This window comes from Cottoperca gobio, chromosome 1, assembly GCF_900634415.1.
Source record: "Cottoperca gobio chromosome 1, fCotGob3.1, whole genome shotgun sequence".
Taxonomy (NCBI): domain Eukaryota; kingdom Metazoa; phylum Chordata; class Actinopteri; order Perciformes; family Bovichtidae; genus Cottoperca; species Cottoperca gobio.
The window spans coordinates 21029901-21044463 of NC_041355.1; the positions used below are offsets into that span (position 1 = coordinate 21029901).

At 41.5% G+C, this 14563-nt stretch overlaps 1 protein-coding gene across 1 annotated transcript; it reads right to left on the bottom strand.

Moving 5' to 3' along the window:
* Positions 1–2949: 2949 nt before the first annotated feature.
* LOC115007837 (uncharacterized) lies at positions 2950–14425 on the bottom strand. Its single transcript, XM_029430856.1, has 8 exons — positions 13731–14425; positions 12692–12822; positions 12364–12472; positions 10976–12129; positions 8673–9054; positions 8451–8593; positions 6221–6323; positions 2950–5544 (listed from the first exon to the last, which is right to left on the bottom strand). The coding sequence occupies exons 1-8, from the start codon at positions 13984–13986 to the stop codon at positions 4373–4375; spliced, it is 3450 nt and encodes a 1149-aa protein (XP_029286716.1). The 5' UTR covers positions 13987–14425; the 3' UTR covers positions 2950–4372.
* Between the last annotated feature and the right edge of the window lie 138 nt (positions 14426–14563).

The window sequence follows — 14563 nt, forward strand, 5'->3', positions numbered from 1 at the left end:
ATTTTCAACATGAAACTGTTCACAACAAGGTCTGTGGATTATCGTGAGTAACCGGGTCATGATTTCTGAAAGAGACATTGCTGTTGAGTTTTTCAAATGTATTTCTTTTTGCACTTTGAGCACCACAAGCCGAGTGCATCTAGTTCCATTATATTAGAGGAGGCAGACATCTCTATGGCCGATATCTCCAACATTCTGCAGCTCAGCTGTATTTTTGATTTTGGAAACTGTCTCTTTAAAGGTTCAATGTGTAATTCTGAGTCACCTGCTCCAAAGACATAGGGGGCAGTATTACACCTCTAAACTGGGTCCATACAATCTCTAATGTTTATATTTTAGTTGTAGTCGTTTTGCATATTTATTGTATTCTAATGTATTATTTATATTGTGTATTACATTTACTCCTGTGTGATGCCTGTCAGTGTAACGTTACGTTAGTTTGTTTATTGGACTAAATCCAAAGTGGAAAACTAGAAAACGACCCACATATTAGTCCAGTCTTCCTGGTGGCGGCGCAGCCAGGAGAGCAGCCCCACGGGGAGCAGCCCCACGGGGAGGAGAGAGGTTGGCAGAGCCGGCACTTGGCAGCCTCCTCCGTCAGACGGAGTCCCAGTCAGCGGCTGGAGAGACTTGAGTTCAGCAGAAGAAGCTCCCGCCCTGCAGTCACAGCGGGCTGCTGGACCTGTGTAACCGTAGCAACAGGGAGTCTGCAGTTCCCCGGTGCTGTGGCTGAACTCGAGCTAACTGAAGCTACGCTGTATCCCGGGGCTGCCGACAGCTAAACACACTGAAACAACCTCCTGGTGGCTGTGAGGACGAGGCGAGGTGGTGCGGGTGGTTTTCTTGTTTCTGTCACTTTGAATGTAATGCAATAAACAAACTATAAAACAGGAACATGGCTGTAATACTCACAAGTCAGGCAGCTGCACTTCTTCTTCTGTACTGAGGTCAGACTGGAGCTACAGAGACTCACTATCACCTCTAGAGGAACATGTGGTATTACAGACTGGATGGAGCGACGCTAGTTGACATAACGTCAACACTGTTACCTCTTCACACTCTGTTGATGATGTCAGTTCATTGTTTTAATGGTTACAGTTTAAATTCTGGCACATCATACACATTGAACCTTTAATTCACACTGTAGCTCTTGTTTGAGCTCATCGGTTTGAATCACAGACACAAGATGTATGTTGGCTAACATACAGGAAGGTGTTTATACTGCGCACTCCCACACATTCAACGGAGAGCCAGCAAGCTGCACACAGCCTATCTATTATGCTCACTGCAGATTCAGCTAAGTAGGTATTTCTCAATTGCTCTTTAAAGATAACTTTTCTTGTTATGGGGTTCAAACATCAAAAAGAAAAGATATGATCTAGAACAGTAGCGCTGCGCTTTAATCCAAAATGTTCTTTCTCACACTCTCCTCACCTTGAAAATAAGATTACAATGTTATCAGTTGTACCACCTGCACAGTGCTGCTCTGACTCTACAGATACAACACATCAAGCTTAATCCTCAACATGAGATATGTAATACACACACACACACACACACACACACACACACACACACACACACACACACACACACACACACACACACACACACACACACACACACACACGAACGAACGATGAAAAACAGCTACCTCCCACTACATGTCTACATACACTTTCTAACCATGAATTATTAGTTGTTACTGAAATGATATCTTTAAGAGTTCTCTGTTCTATCAATGCATTAGCAGCTGAGGCCTAATATCATCTGACTATCTCTGAGATGTTATATATTTGCACAGTTAGGTGAAAGGCTGACACCAAGTGGTAAATTAGGATACTACAATATTGTTGTAAAACTGGACAGTGAGGTATATTTGGAGGAGCTTTGAAAACTTTGCTGACAGAGATGTATGCATTAAGCCAGAGTATAAATTATGTTATCACTCGTGAAACAACACGTCAGTGCTGTCAGTTCTTCCAAAGCTTCAGATTACAGCAATTTTAGCAGAAACAAATGGGAAACAAGTTGTTAGAACATACCTTCATATTCATATATTCAAATTAGATATCACAATGAAACTTTCTGAAATGTTGTTTAAATAGTCACATGAGGCATCATCTTATTAAATATGTGCTCATTTCAACAGAAATGTGAACATCGGATAAAGCCAGGTTCAAAATGATTGCTTCATTTTGTTGACATATTAGAGACAAAGGTTTGTACAGAGGGAGTGTTAGATATCTCTTTGCACCAATACATTACTCAGCTAATAATCATTAACAGCCATTAAAATGTTTGCCATGATTTTAGGAATCAAATGTTTTATGAATCAGGCTATGAATGATGAACAAACCCCTCTGTGAGAACCTTCAGAATATAGATGTTTGTAAGTGCTGCTGAAGTTAGAGAATTATGGCTCAGTTTGAGAGAAGAATTACCTTTAAAGATATGTATTGTACAATACATCACAATACATCAGGTGAATAGGGCAAAACATGCTACTAGATATCATGCTACTAGACACTTCCCCAGGTAATTACCTTTATTAAGACAATAATTATTTTGTATTACAAGTTTTCTGAAATGATATGTTTTATTATGCAAATGAGGCTTTATCTATGTAACCTCTGGTGAATTTGAGAGAAATCTATGACTCAAATACAGTGTAATAAAATGAACACCTTAGACACTATTCTCAACTCTTATACTTCCACTAACATATTATTCATAATAGATAATCATGAATATGTCGTGTGTGTGTGTGCTCACCTGTTTCTTCACTGCAGCTTTGTGCTATTCATAACCAAGTTTAAAAACCTCTGGAGCTCTCTTGAATCTTATTCAAATGCATTTTCAAGACGTAAATATTTAGGTAAATAACTTTTGGAGTCCACAATTTCCCTTTAAGCAGGTTAATGGTGAAAATCGATATAATGGAAGAAATTGAGTATTCACAGAATAAATAAATATTTATTGACAATTGACCTATCCCTGTGCATGACGCACGACACACTGCTGTTCGTCCTTCAACAGTACAAGTTAGCAGATGAACCGTTCTGGAATGCACAGGAGAAGATGGAACAAACACTTCAAGAGACGAGCACACAGGAAGCATTGCATCACAGCAACTGTAGTCCATTGCAAAGGAACCCTAAAAGAGATGGGCCAATGATATCGAAGCTTGAAACGTCACAGGTGCTTCAGGACGTTTCTCTCAGTTTGACAGCTAAACTTTGCGATGAGCACATTAGTGGGATAAGAAGAGAGGAGAATATTAAAAAAACATGTCCATGGATTAGTTAGTTAGGGGCGCTTATTTCAGGATCTATTCAGCTGTGCACTAATAAAGGCTGTGTGTGTATAAGATTATGGAGATTTAATATTTGAGGTTATCATCTGATTCCAATGTTAACACAAACCAAAGATGAAAGGTAACATTTATTCATGCTAAACTTGCACAAATAAACACCTTTTACTATGAAGTTTTTTAGTATTTCTGACATCTCAGTGACTTCAAAAATAACAAGTTCAAGTTCCACAAACACAAATTGGTAGGCTTTGCTTTGGATAGCTTTTGATTTTTCTGAAACTTGCATGTATAACATTGACTGTGTGTGTATATGACTACTATCCACCAGTAGCAATATCGAGGTTCACATGAGCCTGCAGTGACACTGGGCCTACGCTACACCAATAAGGTACTTTAAGGGTTTGTGTCAGCAAATTTTATATGTAGGATTTTTGGATGATTCATTAATAATTTTATCATAACATGTTGCACAACACCATGTATGTAATGCAGCGCTTCTGATCAAAACTATAAACAGGTGTAACACGCAGGTTTATTGAACTGTTCTTGCACACACGAGCCTAAAGCCATTGACATCAGCGAGGTGTTGTAGTGATTTGTCCTGTTTGAAGAGCTGCTATACGTTTTGCAAGCCACCAGATGACACAAACCAGGTTTCCATTATAAATGTAGTGTAAATGTGAACCGAAGTTTGAGGGAAAACAGCGAAAGAAAACGCAAACAAATGCTTTCCCCCCCCCCCCCCCCCCCATCCACTACCGTTCTGCGATTATGAGCAGTAGATGGAGTCATTTGTCCATTGCAGTAGAAGAGGGCGAGCGCCAGCCAGACCTCAAACGGTGAAAAACCCAAGAAACCGCAAATTAGAAAAGCACCTAAAAAGAGGTGGATGGAGCAGTCACTGTGTTTCTGAAGCCCAGAAGTTTCAATTGTTATTTGGCACAAATACAAAGAAAGCCCCAAAACTTCATAAGGTTTCATCTGCCCATCGCTACTTCTTAATCTAAAAGTAACACACCAAACTTGTCTTTTTTTGCATCACCGGCTGTCCATTCATCATACATCCAGGTGGATCCTCTGGTGGCGCTTCAGGTTACATTTCTGCGTGAAGCGTTTGCCACAAGCCAAGCAGCAGTACGGTCTCTCTCCGGTGTGGACCCGCCGGTGGGCCTTGAGGTTGCTCAGCTTGGTGAAGCTGCGGCCGCAGAGGGAGCAGCAGAAGGGCCGCTCGCCCGTGTGGGTCTGCAAGTGGGCCCTTAGGTTGCTGGGGTGGGGGAAGCACTTCCCACACTGGCCGCAGCGCAGGAGGTGCCTCGGGCCTGCGTGAGAGTCTGGATGGGGTAAAGGGTTGGCGTGATGGGAGTTTGCAGACTGATGTGTTTTGATGCCGACCCACGGGACACCGGTCCGGTTATGTGCCACGGCGTGTTTGTCGCCCAGGTGAACTCGCGGGACTGAGAGTGGCGGAGGCGGAGCGGCTTTAGACGTGGAAGGAGTTCTGCTGAGGGGATTCACAGCATGAGAGTGAGCTACAGACAGCGCTGCGGCGGTGTGTGCGTGAGCGGTCTTTTTCATCGGCCTGTGGAAGTGCTGTAAGGCAGCTTGCAATCGGAGACCTGTCCCCACTTTGGAATGCAGCTTCATCACCTCCTGCAAAGTGGCTTTGTGGGAAATGTGGTTCTGCCTCAGTGCTTCTGAGCTCAGTCTGTGTTTTTTTACTGAACATGAGAAAGACGCCATCCCAGACTTAGTTTTCTTTTCTTTAGGCTCGCTGTCACACCCATCAGAATCGATAACCTCCTGTTTGATAGTCACACCCAAGGTGTCACTGTTTCGCAGTGTTGCCTTTGGGGACGCTGAGGATGAAATGTGATCTCCTGCCGGGGTAACCAGATCATCAACATCTGCGGTGACAGAGTTGGACAGCTCCTGTTCGGTTTGCTTCAGGGGACAAGTAGTTTTAGCTGAATCACAGTCAATTTCTGTTGCAAGTCTGTGAATCTGCAGCAATCCAGCAGTTGTGACAGTCAGGTCAGCCCAACCACTGTCCATCTCTAAAGATGGATCTGTAGCCATGTGAGCTTCCTCCTGTTCGTCGGAAAAGACATATGCAGCAGAGATCTGTGGGTCTTGCTTCATAACATCCCTCAATAATTCCTCACTGTTGTCTTGAATCTGATTTGGTTGTGTCATCTCAGTAGAGCTGTGTGATTCAGGTCCTGCGTCACCTAGATAAATGAATAGAAACAGGGGTTATATTAAAAGGATAGTTAGGTTGTTTGAGGTACTTATCCACAGTCAGTGTATTACGTACAGTAGATGGCGGTCAGCACGCCTCCAGTTTGGAGAAACGGAAAGGAGAACCAGCAGAAAGCTGAGCAATGTACTGCAAAACACATATCTTTTTACTTTAGCCTTTTAATAGTGATATTTTATATCTCTTTACTTTAGCCTTTTAATAGTGATATTTATATCTTTTACTTTAGCCTTTTAATGGTGATATTTTATATCTTTTTACTTTAGCCTTTTAATGGTGATATTTTATATCTTTTTACTTTAGCCTTTTAATGGTGACACTTTAAACTAATTTAAATGATTTCATAAATTTTCTCTGATAAATGTGTATTGGAGAAAAACTGGCTTTAACCGAAGGGAGTAAACCAGTTGAAAGGCCACAGGGGCGCATTGTTGATCTCATGCTTTCAAAATATGGTTCTGATAGTTTAAACCATTTACAAGAATGGTGTGATGAATGTGATGCAATTCTTGTATGAAAGGTGCTATACAAATAAAGCTTATTAACACACAATTATTATTATTATTATTATTTTTGATTTTGGGGTGAACAACCCTTTAATATGCAAAGTAAACTAATGGACCTTGGTGACAGAGCACAGTACTCACCATCAAGGGAACCACTCCAATGCACAGAAGAACAAGACGGCTTATTCACTTCTTCTTCCTTCACAGTCACAGCTGGCAACACATCATCTTCTTCTTCTGTTGTCTGAACAGCACAGAACACATCAGACAATAAGGTTTCATTTTGATTTGTTAGTTGGAAGTTCTGTGAAGAATTGTCCTGTAGTAGGAGTAGTAGTAGTTTATGTTGGTATTTATTGACATATGTACATCCAAATAAATAAATAGGCATTAAAAAAAAAGGAAAACATTTTTTATATTGTCCGTTGTAGGCTGAAGCTTAAGCTTATTATACTTATCCTTTTCACCATATTCTACTCTATTAGGCAACCCTTTTACTTCCAGTTTACACAGAGTTCCAAATGTTTCATTAAATATAGTTTATATAATCAGTTTTATATGGGTTATAATTAGATTTGTCCTAACCCTTGTGTTTAACATACCTATTCCGCTAAATTCATAGCAGAATTTAAAAACATGAATACAGTTAGGAAGCAAATTATTTCGTTTTGTACATTATTATGTGCCGTTTAAAAATAGACTAGATCCAACATTGTAAAGCATGTATGTTAAGTGATGTCATGTCAGAGAACATGCATAAGCCCCTCAGAACAACACTGATGTAGCGTCACTAAGGCTACATCCGCACTGATGCGTTTCCTTTTTAAAACGCGTTACTTTTGCTACGTTAACACTTGAAAACGCTGCTGACTCTATTTTAGTTTGAAAACTTTGGGGTTATATTTTAGTCTGGACGAGCAGAAAAGAGACTTTTGAAAACGTCACAATGTGTCCTTCCCTAATCGGTTACGCCTCCATCACATAACACAAACAAACAAACAAACATCAGCCTTGATTACCGTGTGACTACAAGTGTTAAATTAAACACGGACAACAAATGACAGGCGTTGTTGACCTTGTGCTTCTGCCGGCAGCGGTTGGGCAGTTAAATTCTGCATTTTATAATGCTACTTCTGTCTACATGCGCAGGAGGCAAGCGTCGCTACATGTCCACCAGATCCGGCGACGGAGAGGATCTCATCGCTTTCTATTCATTTTCTATGGAGAGCTGGAAAAGCAGTCGAGAAGTGCATGGCAGGAGTGCTGCGTCGAGTTTGAGGAGGTCTGGATTTGCGTCAAGAGCGGACGTTTGAAGGGAGAATGTGCGGCTTTGAGGAAGGCGATTAGAATAAAATGGAGGAATTATTTTGTTCTGCACAACTGAAGTTCGGCAGAGCTACAAGTTCCAGTACAGTCAACAACTAAATGAGGGGAAACGAGTGAGACGCATGTTGACTAAATTTCTTGAGCCACAATGTAGTAATACTTATGTGTAATAATGTGTGTGAGAGAGATAGAGCAAAACATAGGCTATAGTAACCTCATAGCAGCCTTGTAACTGTGATAAGTATCAAACAAGACCTTTTACTATATCAAGTACAAAACTTCTCTTGTATTTTCTGTAACCAAGAAACCAACCGCTAAGTAGACAATCTGCATCCTGTTTACACCGGCACATGCATGACCAGTGTATGTGAATAGTCATGTGATGTGCTATCAGGCCTGTTAAAAAAAACGTATTAGTGTGGGTGTAGCCTGAGAGTAAAGGTCCTGACACACCAAGCCACACTGTTGGCACTTTCTGGCCCTGCCGACAGCCTTCGCCACCGGGTCAACATGCTGAAGACTGTCAGAAAAAAATCACTCCAATTGGCTGCTCATTTCAGAAAATCAGTGCACGAGAAGAGAGATGGACGTGAGGAAAACAAACAACTAAAGTCAAGAGGACAAGTCTATTTTCATTTTTCATCTTCATCTCATCGGATCACTCATATACACAGATATGTGCACGACGACATGGCTACCTGGAATGAAGCTAAGTGGTCAGCAAGAGTGGTGTGAAAATGGTCGAGAAACGCTGCTTTGTTTTAATGTGTGCATCTTAACAACGGCTTGTATATTTACAGTCATAGGTCTTGCGGTTTAGCTTTTCTAATGACGAATACAGACTACAGCTGCCAGCTGTTATGAGAGTCTCAAGCAGGCGCAGAACGTAAGTGCTAGTTTGCCGTTGGCTGTAGTCTTTGCGGTGTGTTCAAATATGAATTTTTGGCCAACGTCTGCAACAGTTTGCTCCGTTGCCACTTGTTCTTTGATGACCGTTTGGTGTGTCTGGGCCTTAATTCTGCTGTGAGATAGTCCTGTGACCCACCTGTGATCTCCTCTCAGGGCTGAGAGTGGATGCAGGAGTGCCTGCTGCCTGGGTCGACTCTGGTATGACTTCCTGTGTGTGGTTTATTGTCCACCCTTCCACAGAGTCCCCCTCTTCTTTCACACCACAGCCCTCCAAAACGTCTGAAAAAACAAGTACTGAAGTAGTTTGACATAATACAGTTTTGTATACCTATAGAAATAACTTTCAGGTTTTTCCTACCATCCTGCTGTTCTTTGAAATCTTCTTCTGCAGTGTCACTGGACAGTTTCACAACATCCTTGGCACAGTCCACACACCTCCCAGGTTTCCCTCCTTGGTCACCTAATTTCCTCTCAGCCCATTGCAGCTGCATCCTCAGGGCCTCCACCTCCTGGTTCCTGCGCTGCACCTCCTCCAAGAAGCCGTCCTCAACCAACCTGGTGACCTCATACATGGCTGTCTTTACCAGGGTCTCCATCACATCTGAGAGCTGGGTCTGGAAAGTTACAATAAGGGTGTCCAGGTCCGACATGATGTAGACTGTCAAGGTCCCGTGTCTTAAAACGACTAAATTAAAAGTGATGGAGAAGGACTCTAATTTAAGATGTGTTCTTGGAAAAAGCTACCACAGGTTGTTTATGTGGTACACCATTATCGCAGAGCAGTCTCGTTCGTTATACATCCACTACGTTTCACGTAATGCGCAATATACTAATTTAATTCAACTACAAATGTCAAAGGGTTGGACTAAGGATTCCCAACTAGCTATTTACAGACACTAAATGCCTTCATATCAATTCAAATGTGTCACCTAGCTAGCCAGCTAATGTGACTACTTAGCTTAACGGTAGCATTCGTATGCTAACCAACGTTAACGGCGTCAAACCGTCAAGAAACCGTAACGTTACACAACTACGAATTATATAAACCATAGTCGAGCCTAACGTGCCCGTCTATTCACACTTCCACGAGTAATGACTGTTTAGCTAAGCAAATCGATGTGCACTAAGCGTTTAACCGAGCTAGTTTTTCAAGACTCGCCGGTGGTTCTTGTTTTTACTCTTGACGTCATTCACAACGCAGTACGGTGGCCTTACATGAAGTCTGTGTGAATAACAAACCGCGTTTAAATAAAGTGAAACCCATAGGCTGCACCAAGCAGTCAAATTTAACGTGTTTGTTTTAGCTGTAAACTAAATGATATAGCTTTCCTTTTTTTATTCTCTGATGAAACAATTCAATGCTGGTTTTAATATTGACATTTCTTACTAAATGTAAATGGATGGAAAATGTATTAACATGCCACCTCCTGTTTTAAATCAACCCTGAACCTTGCAAGGCCAAAGCTGACAGAGTTGACTGGTTAGGACTTATTTATGTCATGAAATGTATATAAAAATATAATGTTACCGTCCTTTTAATAAGAGAAACTCCTGCGGAACTAAATGTATTTGATACTTCCATCAAAACTGGGTACTTTATTATCCCCCTTGGTTAAATGTACCTACATTTACCACACAGGTAACCCCCAGATATAGAGGTTCAAACCCAGAACCCTTTGGTTGTGAGGCAACACACAACAGCACACTCTGAATTCCAGTATAATTCTAACCACAGAAATGTTCCTTTTTTATTCTGTCAAACTGCCTCTCTTCCTCTTTCAGCAAAAAGGAATTTGACTTTTAATGAATCCTTTTTCTCAGATGAGAGCAGATTAGATATGAGGGTACTTCTTCTTTAGACCCACCTCTATATTCTATACAAACTCCCTTCTCTCTTTTCAACCACCTTCCATCCTTCTTCTAGCAAAAGGAGGGTTTCTGATTAACCCTCCACTGAAAAAGAGAAACCACTGAAATGTCATCTAGAGTACTCATTTATTTAAGAACCCTAAAAAGATTTCACTTGTTATGTTTTAACGTGTTGATCATATTACCCTAATTGTCTTTACTGACACATTCTTCGTAGGTATATAGATAAACATGTAAGCTTAATGCATTACATAGTTGTGCGAAGGCTTGCTGTACTCATTTTGAGGATTTCTGTAATAAATAAATGCGCTTTGTTTTTTAATTTTACCAAATGGAATTCACTTTACAGTAGCATTTAATTATAGACTTTCATTTTTTTTTTTTAAATGTACAAAGAAAACCACCATATCTACAGACTAAAATATAATTTTCTAATAAAGTTTATTCCAAGGAAAAAACAAGTATTTTCAAGTGAGGATTAAAACAAAAATAGCAAATCTTAGAGAAAACATTAGTTTTAGTTTGAATCTGTAATGTATTCACCATGATAATAAAACTTTTTGTTTTCAGTAAGTATGCAGCGATATACTGGTACAAATAAGACGGATTTTATCTTTGTCCAATATTTTTCATACCAACAAAAGGTTTTTAAATAAAAACTTAAATAACTTAGAGTTTAAGAGGAGAAAAACAAAAAACATCCATGGCTCATAAATAAAAACATTCATTTTTAAATGTCCTTATACAATAAACAATCTTTTGACGCTCTCTCCCCAAACGTCTCTAGTTTTAAAGATCAGTCATGTGTTTCCGTTGATGTGACTTCAGATGATCCAGGCGTTTGAAGCTGCGGCCACAGACAGTGCAGCAGTATGGCCGTTCCCCCGTGTGGGTGCGCTGGTGAACCTTCAATATGTCCGCCCGTGTGAAGCTCTTATCGCACATGGTGCAACGATGAGGTTTTTCCTGTGTGTGAATTCTGCGGTGCAACTTCAGATTCCAGAGGCGGCTGAACTGGTTCCCGCACACGGTGCAGCAGTAAGGTTTGTCGCCTGTTTGGCCGCACTTGTGCGTCTTTAAGTCAGAGAAAGAAGAGAAACCTTTACCGCAGTGGCTGCAGAGTTGGAGGCCCTGCCCCGAGTGAATCCTCTGGTGGACTTTGAGGTTGCAGGCTTGAGTGAAGGTCTTTCCACACTGTGTGCAGGAGAACGGTGGCACTTGTCCGGAGATTTTGTGTGTCTGCTTATGGGTCTTTAGTAAGTTAGAATCAGGGAAGGACATGGAGCACAGGTTACAGGTGTGTCTCCTCCCTCCTCTCCCTCCTGCCTGAGGCTGCAGCTTCTCTCCCAGGTTTAAGGTATCATTGTATGCACCTGACGGCCCATACATATCCTCTGAAGACGGGTCACTACGAATGCCCTGGCCCCTGAAGTTCAACCTGCCGCCTGGATCACCAGGCACATGTTCCGGGTACAAGATGCTCTGGTCTTGTAGATACCCTTCTTCATTAATCAATAAACAACTGAGCTCTCCACTCACATCGATGTTCGTCCTCGAGGGAGAGCCCGCAGGTGAACCGACCGCGTCCCCTCTATTCCGTGTGGCACCCGCTTGGTAAACTTGTAGCTCGGCTCCTTCTGGTGCTTCCACGTCCCCCTCGTAGTGCCCAATGTAACTCAGATCCTCACCCAGGTGGGGTGGCGATCCTTCTAGCCCATCCAGGTTACCCATGTCTATCATATTGGAGTCTCCATAGGCAGTCTTGTCAAAGCCGCCCAAATCTTCCATACCATACCTGCTCTGGAAAAGTGGTTCGGATGGATCACTCGAGCGCCAGTGTTGGCCTGATTCTGGCCTCTGGTCATAGCCTGCTTCCCAGCTCACGTGGCACTTTGGGGTCTTCTGGTCATTGAAACGTTTACTTGGCCCCGGCACACCTGATGACTCTGAGAGGAGGAAACATTGCTGGTGAGTTTTTCAGATGTATTCTTTTGTCACTTTGACCGAGTGACATCTAGTTGCATTATAATACAGAGAAGGCAGACATATGTACGGCTGATATCTCCAACATTCAGCAACTTACACCAAAACAATTGATAAAACATCAACACAGGTAAGGGGAGAAATATGTATTTTACATTTTAGGGTGAACTGTCTGTTTAAAATATGAAGAGACTGACCCTCCAAATTGACTCCCCATCTCTCTTGGGACTCATTAGTTTCTGGCGTGATCCGAAGGACTTCCTCCTTGAACGGTCTATCCATCTTTTCCCCCTGTACATCTGGAGACTGGCAGAGGAGCAGAAAGACATTAGCAGGAGGTTCAACTCTGGAAACTATAACTGTAGCACTTTTAAATGCTACAGCATTTAAAAGTTACAATAAAAACAAAAGACAAAAAAAAAAGTGTTATTACTGAGATTACTTAATTACAACAATGACCATTGACTGTGCTTACAAACACATTTAGAACACACATTTTAAACATTTAAACAAACGGCCATCTACCTGTGGTGCCTTCATGGCACTGTGGGCCTCTGGTCTTGCCTCTTCCTCTTCACGACAAGGTGTCTCTCCATCAGGGCCTTCCGGACTATTTGTCTCTTCTTGCAACACACTCTCCTGTTTAAGACTTTTCTCTAGAACATAGACACATTATTTAATTGTTTTATATCAAGGAGCATGAATATTCTTTATTGCGTTTGAAGAATTTAGGAAGGCTCATCAGGGGTCAAACTCCACACCCAAATATGACAGCTATAGTCAATATTTCTATTCAGCTCTACCAAGCTTTATTCTGATTTGCAGATGTGGGTGCAGCAGAGACAAGTTGTGAACAAACACATCCAGCAGACACAGAGCAACATTAGAACTCATTTGGAGTTGTGCTTGAAAGTCCAATATTTGCTCTAGCTTAAGTTCTGATTTGGTCTCAAGAAAGTCATGAGGGAAATATCTGGCTCGTTAGTTGCCAGCTGCTCCTCTATGTTCACCAGCTCGTTGCTAGCAGGTAGATAACAGTTGGTGTATCAGAGCGTTTTCTCTGAGCAGCTGCCTGCTGGCTGGTGCTGGAGTCAAAGTTGAGTGTGAACAAAACTGTAAACTTTAAAAGACATACAATTCTCTGAGAGCCGAGGAGACCTAAAGAGGTAGGTGGTAAATATATGTGGATTTGTCACCACCAACAAACCTTTTTCACATTACACACAGTTGTTGATCAGCAAAACAAAAGAATGAACGAATGAACACAAGGTGCAAACAACAAGATAAGGTACAAACAATAACAAACATGTAGTGCAATAATAGAACAATATAAATACAAGAAGTGTAAGTATAAATACAGGTACAAGATATCAGTTTTATGTTCCTCGAGGATAGTTATGTTTTGATATTAAACTCAGATCAATTTCCTAGAAATAGCCTATATTTGTTTTCACACGTATGATACTAAAGATGATTTTCTAGGACGCATCACCCATCATTTTAAATGATAATATTGGGAATTAATAATGGCTTAATTGAGATGAGTACCAACAGACAGACTCACCTGTCACTCTGGGATTTTCCTCACCGGCTCTCCCGCAGTCGAGACATCTCCCCCTCCTGTCTCCCTCTCTTTCTTTACGTCGACCCTCCGACCACTTCAGTCGCCTCTTCAGGGACTCCACCTGCTCCCGGCACCGTGTTACCTCTTCCAGAAAACTGTCCTCCACCAGTCGAGTGATCTCATACATGGCAGCTTTGAACACTGTTTCCATAACACCAGAAAGTTGGGACTGGAACGTTACTATAGTTTCGGCCATTGTGCCAACTTCAGAGACTTTAGTGTAGTGGCAGCTATCAGCTAACGTTGGTATCTGTAAACTGGACGTGCAAGTGTCTTAAACTCAGTTTTCAGTCCAGGACACGATAAACAGGTTCGATACGTATAATGGTCGGTCCACATTTACCGTTTGGTTACTTCCATCACACCAAACCTAGGTTAATGACATACAAACTGTAAAGTCGCTTGTAATGCCACTGTTAGCTAACTAGCTTGCTGCACTAGTGATTCAGATGTAACGTTCAATATCCCCACCGCTATGCAATAATCAATTATAGCAAACGTAAAATGACAGAAAAATATATATAATTTATGTTCAGTGCAAGGAAGGTTTGGTAGAAAAACTATTTCAATGTTTTATCTAACGTTACAAATTCCGTTGAGCTTTCGCATTTCCTTCTGATTCCGTAAACAACCGCACTTCCGAGATTATAAATATACGGGTCGTGATTTGGGACAATCTTAATCGTTTCAGCTGAATGGGTGTCTGTTAAAGAATGACGCTTCCTGGTCAGTATTCAGTACACAGAGCGTTAATGGTAATACATTACTCGTAT

Bases quoted from the DNA above. Each gene is read 5' to 3' on its own strand.
- LOC115007837 (XM_029430856.1), bottom strand. From the start codon at position 13,986: ATGGCCGAAACTATAGTAACGTTCCAGTCCCAACTTTCTGGTGTTATG. The intron at 12,473-12,691 runs GTAGATGGCCGT...CTCCTCTGCCAG, and splicing joins GTGCCATGAAGGCACCACAG to TCTCCAGATGTACAGGGGGA. The intron at 12,130-12,363 runs GTCAGTCTCTTC...TCCTCCTCTCAG, and splicing joins ATGGGGAGTCAATTTGGAGG to AGTCATCAGGTGTGCCGGGG.